The following is a 6,808-nucleotide window of genomic DNA, read 5'->3' as shown; positions in this document are numbered from 1 at the left end:
CTATCATCCCCAACTAATTGCTCTAGAAAATAAGATAAATCCACCTACAAATGTCCACAAATGTCCCCATTTGACAATATTTCAACCATACAATCTATCATATGCACATTTCACTAGCAATCAACTACTCTATTCCTTTTTCTAGGAATGTGACAAAAAAGTAACAAAGTCTAAAGACCCACTTAACCATAGAATCTGTTGAATAACCACAACTAAATGCCAATTAACACCATCCAACTCCTAGTTATCAACACTACCACTTGTGAATCGGATTCACAAATAATCTGTTTCCAACAAAGAGCACAACCTCTCTCTAGTGCATATAAGATGGCAAGGGCTTCCATGAAACTATTTGTAGGAAACCCTCTATAAATAGAAAAGAGAAACTGAACATCACCATAGGTATCTCTACCAATACCACCTATACTTGCATGACTAGGATTCCCTTAGGGGGGTCGTCAGTATTTATCTTCAGAACTCCTTGAAGATGAGGGATCCGTTAGCCTACCCTATCAATCTTCGTCTTAGACTAGCTACCCTTGGTCTACCTAACCTACTTTCTTCCCACACGACAAAAACAAATGCAACCTTTGAAGAATACCTACATCACCAACATGTCTCTTATTACATAAATATTTATCTATTTATTTGCCTTCTTTTATGAGAATAAAGTCCTACAACATCTTTTCACTTGGATGACTTAATGCTCATGCCCCAAGGAGGGTCCAAGTGTTTTTATTATTTGCAGTCCAATGACTTACAAAAAGTTGGGATCTTGATCTCTTGGATGATAGTTTGGTAAGCTGATTTTATGATATGCGAAAATTTCATTTTTGTAACGCAATTATAATTGATTGATAAATTAAATTAATTTAAATATTTTTGATTGGAAATAAAAACAATGATTCTTGTGATCAAGATTCAAACTCATTCAAACTCTAATGAAATGTTATTGTTCAAAAAAAAAATCTTAAATACCAATTCATAACTCCAATAAAAAAGATTTACTTCTAAATTTTTTAAAAATAGAATAGAAAACAAAACATGTATAAAACCAAACGTATATTAAACACAAGCAATCACACCACTTGTGTGATAGTGGTTTAGTTGTGTTTCATGCTTAAATAGTAAAGAAGAGCCAAGAACGTGAGAGAGAGAAAAAAGGCTGAGAGCGTGGACGGAATCCGCCAAACCTGACACGTGCTTCTGTTTTCACAGCGAGAAAGGAATAAGTTGAGAAGCGCACCTTGCAACATGGCGTCTAATCCCAATATCACGCATGCAAGTTTCCTGCATCTCATGGCAGACGTCTCTTCCTCCTCTTAATCTTCCTGCCTGAAAATCTGTTAACTAATGTAGATCTGCTGCATGAACCTACAGATTAGCCTTCTTTTCCTCTCTCACACTCTTCGCTCTTCTTTACCAAAGGAACATATTCCGAAAGTGAAAAGACCATTGTACCTGACGCGGAGAAGCTTTTGTATTCCAGTGAAATACAGATGGTAAAGAAGAGCAAAGAGTGTGACAGAATAAAAAGAAGCAGGGAGTGTTTTACCTACACCTCTGTTCTGATAAGTGATGTAGATCTGCTCCTTGAACCTACAGATCAGCCTCCAAAGGAAAAATACTCTGTTCAACTTGAGGGGAAAACCTATCTTCCTGTTTTCGCGTCAGGTAAAGGCTTCGCGTCTCTTTATTTGTTCTATCTTCGCATCAGTTGTTGGATTGTTTTCGGGTAAATCAAGATAAGATTGCTTGTGTTAGCTTCTCTTTTTGCCCAGATCTGTCTCTAGATGGATCTGAGCCTTAGTTCTACAAACACTAGAAATGAGCTTGATAAGTTGATTCGTTAGGGTTTTAGCATTTAGAAATTGTTTTCCTTTCAGAAATTTTGTTCATTCAGAGAGTTTTGTGAGTGAAGTTTCGTTTAACCTTTTTTTATGCCATTCGAATTCAATTATTATTTGATGGTATGAATTGGCGATGTAGCCAAGGAGAATGAGAGACAGGATGAGGCTCCTGTCATTCAGATTTGGTGGATTCCTGCCTTCTTTTTCTCTCTCTCATCCTTCGCTGTTCTTCACCTGCTAAAACGTTTGTATTCCACTGATATACAAAAGCCCTGCTTCAGTGCTTTGGTCTTCATCCACTGATATACAAAAGCCCTGTTATAGGGTTTGTACACTTTCGGTCTGTTAATACTCTCACATGTTTCCGGTAACATCTAAGTTCCGTAACTGTTAATAGATGTAGTTTTCCGAATATCATTTATTATAAAAATCACAACTGATCAATCTCAATGCGTTTGGTTTTATAAGATGTTCAGTTTGATGTTTGGGCTGTATGTGTTGACTGATTCTAATTATGTTTTTGTTGTATGAAGTTCAGAAAACTGTTAAGAAATCTGGGGATTAAAGTTGGATATGTTTAAAGGAACAATATTTACGTTTAATCTGAATCTTTTCCATGTGTTTGATTTGTGGATATGTATAAGTTTAATATTGAAATCATGGTGTACAGTTGTGTGGAATATTTATTGGAATTGTGTATTCATTTTAGTTTTGGTAAAAGATATTATGATAAGGGATAAAATAAATACAGAGTGTATTTTTTTGGGATCGATTCCAGATGTATTGTGACAAGCAGTGTATTCAATAAGGGTGTATTCTCAATCATAAGAAACATTTTATAAACCTACGATCAATTTGCATAGAAATTTATAATTGATATAACTAACTTATTATTTTTATTGCTTCTTTCCATATAAGCATGTAAGCAGTGAACTCATTTGATCTGCTACCTATCTTCCCTTGATCAAAGAAATACAGGTTATGTTACCTATTTTCTCTTTCTTAGAAGAATAAGCTATGCTAGTGCCCATAAAAACTTTGCTGTAATATCAGATTTAAACATTTAATGGTGAATCTCATGGCCATTGACTATATATCCACAACATTATGAGCAGACAACTTATTTTGTAAATAAAGCTTTTGTGCTAATCATGAAATGTCTGAATGAGACTTCTTCCCAAGATAAAACTCTTGATAAATTTATCTTTTGATGCTCAGACATGTAAGTTAGATTTAAAAATGGCAAGCAAATATGAACATTTCACATGTAAGTTAGATTTAAAAATGGCAAGCAATCTGACATTTCGCATGTAAGTTAGATCTAAAAAATGGCAAATAATCTAACATTTCACATGTAAGCTATCAAAATGGTAGTACATTCGGAGTTTGACAGGGCAACAAAGATGAACAAAATTTCACTACTTTACAAAATCTGATTTCACAAAATACTTTAATGCTCAGAAATGCAGCAAAATCTGATCTCACAAAATAATTTAATGCTCAGAAATGCAAGTTAGATCTAAAAATGGCAAGCAAATGGGACATTTCACATGCAAGTTAGATCTGAAAGTGGCAGGAAAATATGACATTTCACATGTAAGCTCTCTTTTGTTTTGATTATAAAATTAAATCTGAAGATTTCTATGTTATATAAACTTTGAAGGGTAATAACATTAATAATATGACAAGGCAAAAACCATGGACAAAATTTCACTACTTTCCGAAATCTGATCTCGTAAATACTTTGATTCTCAGATATCAAGTTAGATCGAAGAATGATAAGACAAATCTGTCATCCATTGTGCATATTTCATATAATGATCAAAACGGTAGGTGCCTTAAGTGGGCCAAGCTGACGTCTAACTCTGGGCTTCCAATTTTTCATAACAACAAACTGAGCACACAGACGTGCACAAGTGCGTGCTAAATATTTTGTGCCGAATTCCCCGATGCATGAACGAATTCTTAATAACCATTTTGTGTTGCAAGTTTTATTAAGTGTCGTTATATGTTATTTTGACGATTAGAAATTACCGCTAGAACATATTCTGAATATTTTGGCCTGGTGGATCGTTAATGCTATTCATTTCAAATGGCAACTCAGAATGACTGAAATATTCATGATTTGGTGGACGGTTGTTTATGTCCTTTATTAACCTCATTTATCAGACCAAACATAAAGTACCATATAACATATCTAGTATGTCCTACCTTATATTTAAAGCATGTTTAATTTGTATGTATCAGGATTCATGTATGGAATGCTATTTCCTATGTCTAATTCAATGTTTCCAAGTTATATGAATGGTAACAGAATAAAAATGGAAGAATGCCTCCATGGTCGACGTACACCAGCTCAACCTTTCATGCCCAGTAAGGTCAAGTGAATCCACATCCTCACCTTTATAAATAATAATATGACTTGTAATGTTTTGTAATGTTCTTCAGATCAATCTGGGTTGTCAGACCTATCAATGTGTATCATTCTATTTTGACATTAAAATCAGAATGCAGTATATCATTGTCATTGTTATTGAAATTGTCATAATTTTTTTTTGGAGGAATCAAAAAAAAAATAAGCATTTGAAGGAATCCAAAAAAAAAAAAGCATTTGATATCAGTATTTATCTTCAATATTCTTTGAGGACGAGGATATCAGTCTATCAATCTATCAATCTTCATCTTAGACTGTCTACTCTTAGTCTACCTAACCTTTCTTCCTGCATCACCAAAACAAATGCAAATCACCAAGATGTCTCTTATTACATAAATATTTATCTATTTATTTGCATTCTTTTATGAGAAGAAAGTCCTATAACATTTTTTTCACTCGCATGTCCCCTTTGAGAAAAAGGGGAGGAATTCATTTTTGTTCACTCGCATGCCCCGTTTGAGAAAAAGGGGAGGAATTCATTTGCATTCTTTTATGAGAAGAAAGTCCTATAACATTTTTTCACTCGCATGCCCCGTTTGAGAAAAAGGGGAGGAATTCAAGTAGGGTCCAAGTGTTTTAATAAATTGCAGTCAAATGACTTACAAAAAAAATTGGGATCATGATCTCTTGGATGATAGCTTGGTATTTGATTTTATAATATGTGGAAATTTCATGTGTAATACAACTATAATTGATTAATAAATCAAATTAATTTAAATATTTATGATTGGAAATAAAAAGATTAATGATAACAACAATGTGTTGAGAATAAAAGAGTGATTCTTGTGATCAAAATTCAAACTCTAATGAAATCTACATACCAAAAAAAAATTTACTTCTAAATTTTAAAATACAATATAAAACAAAACATGTATAAAACCAAAGTCATATTAAACACAGGAAATCACACCACTTGTGTGATAGTGGTTAGATGTGTTTCATGCTTAAATGATAAAGAAGAGCAAAGAACGTGAGAGAGAAGAAAAGGCAGAGAGTGTGGATGGAATCTACCAAACCTGACACTTGTTTCTGTTTTCACCGAGAGAAAAGAATACGTGAAGTGCACCTTGCAACATGGCGTCTAATCCCAATATCACGCACGCAAGTTTCCATGCCAAACATTCTCCTCCTCCTCTTATTCTTCTTATTCTCCTTGCCTGTGCCTCTGTTCTGTTAATTGATGTAGGTCTGCTCCTTGAACCTAAAAATTAGCCTTCTTTTCCTCTCTCACACTCTTCGCTCTTCTTTACCAAAGGAACTTATTCCGAAAGTAACTGAATCAGAGAAGCTTTTGTATTCCAGTGAAATACAGCTGGTAAAGAAGAGCAAAGAGTGTAAGAGAGAGTTAAAAAGGAGGGAGTGTCTTAGCTACACCTCTATTTTGATAACTGATGTAGATTTGCTCCGTGAACCTACAGATTAGCCTCCAAAGGAAATATACTCTGTTCAACTTGAGGGGAAAACCTATTTTCCTGTTTTCCCGTCAGGTAAAGGCTTCGCGTCTCTTCATCTGTTCTTTTTTCGCGTCAGTTGTTGGATTGTTTTAGGATAAATTAAGATAAGATTTGTGTGATTGATTTTGTTAGTTTCACTTTTGACCCAGATCTTGTTTTTCCAACCTGCTTTGCCTTAGACGGATCCGAGCCTTGGTTTTACAAGCATGAGTAAATGAGCTTGATAAGTTGATTCGTGAGGGTTTTAGCATTTACGAAAAAAAATTCCTTTCAAAAAATTTTCTTCATCTAGAAAATTTTGTGCCTATCATGATTGAAATTGAGTTTAAACTTTTTTATGCCGTTTGAATTCAATTATTATTTGATGCTATGAATTCGTAGTGCAGCCAAGGAGAATGAGAGAGAGGAGGAGGCTTCTGTCATTAAACGTTGGAAACTTGAATGCTTGATATTGGGATTAGACTTCATATGTAGGCTACGTTTCCCAACTCATTCAGATTTGGTGGATTCTTGCCTTCTTTTCTTCTCTCATACTGTTTGCTTTTTTTCACCTGCTAAAACCTTTGTATTCCGCTGAAATACAAAAGCTCTCCTTCAGTGCTTTGGTCTTCATTTTTGTTATAGGGTTTCAGCACTTTCGATGTATTAAAACTCTCACATGTTTCGGTTAACATCTAAGTTCCGTAACTCCGTTAATAGATTTGATCTTCAGAAAATCAATTATAATGAAAATCACAACTGATCATTCTCAATGCGTTTCGTTTTATAAGCTGTTCAGATTGATGATTGGGCTGTATGTGTTGACTGATTCTAATTGTGTTTTTGTCTTACGTAGTTCGGAAAACTGTTAGGAAATCTGGGGATTAAAGTTGGATATGTTTAAAAGCAATAATATTTAGAATTAATTTGAATTTTTTTCCATGTTTTCATTTGTGGATATGTACAAGTTTTATATTGAAATCTTGGTGTACAGTTGTCTGGAATGTTTTTTGAAATTTTAACTTTGTCTAACATTCGATTTGAATGGGAAAGAGAGTAATTAGAAACCCTCTCATTTGTCTCCTTATTCT

At 34.1% G+C, this 6,808-nt stretch overlaps 1 protein-coding gene and 1 long non-coding RNA gene across 4 annotated transcripts; both read left to right on the top strand.

Annotated features, from left to right (window-relative positions):
* Window positions 1–1,137: 1,137 nt before the first annotated feature.
* Window positions 1,138–4,271, top strand: LOC131859977 (uncharacterized). Of its 3 annotated transcripts, XR_009359549.1 has the most exons (3): window positions 1,148–1,674; window positions 1,990–2,217; window positions 2,384–2,478. XR_009359549.1 is itself a non-coding variant. In XM_059214297.1 (2 exons), exons 1-2 carry the CDS (start codon window positions 1,500–1,502, stop codon window positions 4,235–4,237), a joined length of 315 nt encoding a protein of 104 aa, XP_059070280.1. In that variant the 5' UTR covers window positions 1,138–1,499; the 3' UTR covers window positions 4,238–4,271. The 3 variants fall into 3 exon arrangements, 2 of the variants coding, with proteins under 2 accessions (XP_059070280.1, XP_059070279.1); XM_059214297.1 differs by lacking the exons at window positions 1,990–2,217; window positions 2,384–2,478 and adding an exon at window positions 4,098–4,271 and having other exon boundaries at window positions 1,138–1,674; XM_059214296.1 differs by lacking the exon at window positions 2,384–2,478 and having other exon boundaries at window positions 1,150–1,674; window positions 1,990–2,185.
* Window positions 4,272–5,225: 954 nt separating this feature from the next.
* Window positions 5,226–6,348, top strand: LOC131859978 (uncharacterized). Its single transcript, XR_009359550.1, has 2 exons — window positions 5,226–5,771; window positions 5,888–6,348. It is a non-coding gene; the product is annotated as an uncharacterized LOC131859978 (long non-coding RNA).
* The last annotated feature ends 460 nt before the right edge of the window (window positions 6,349–6,808 follow it).

This window comes from Cryptomeria japonica, chromosome 11 (genome assembly GCF_030272615.1).
Source record: "Cryptomeria japonica chromosome 11, Sugi_1.0, whole genome shotgun sequence".
NCBI lineage: Eukaryota > Viridiplantae > Streptophyta > Pinopsida > Cupressales > Cupressaceae > Cryptomeria > Cryptomeria japonica.
This window is presented reverse-complemented; position numbering and strand designations above follow the sequence as displayed.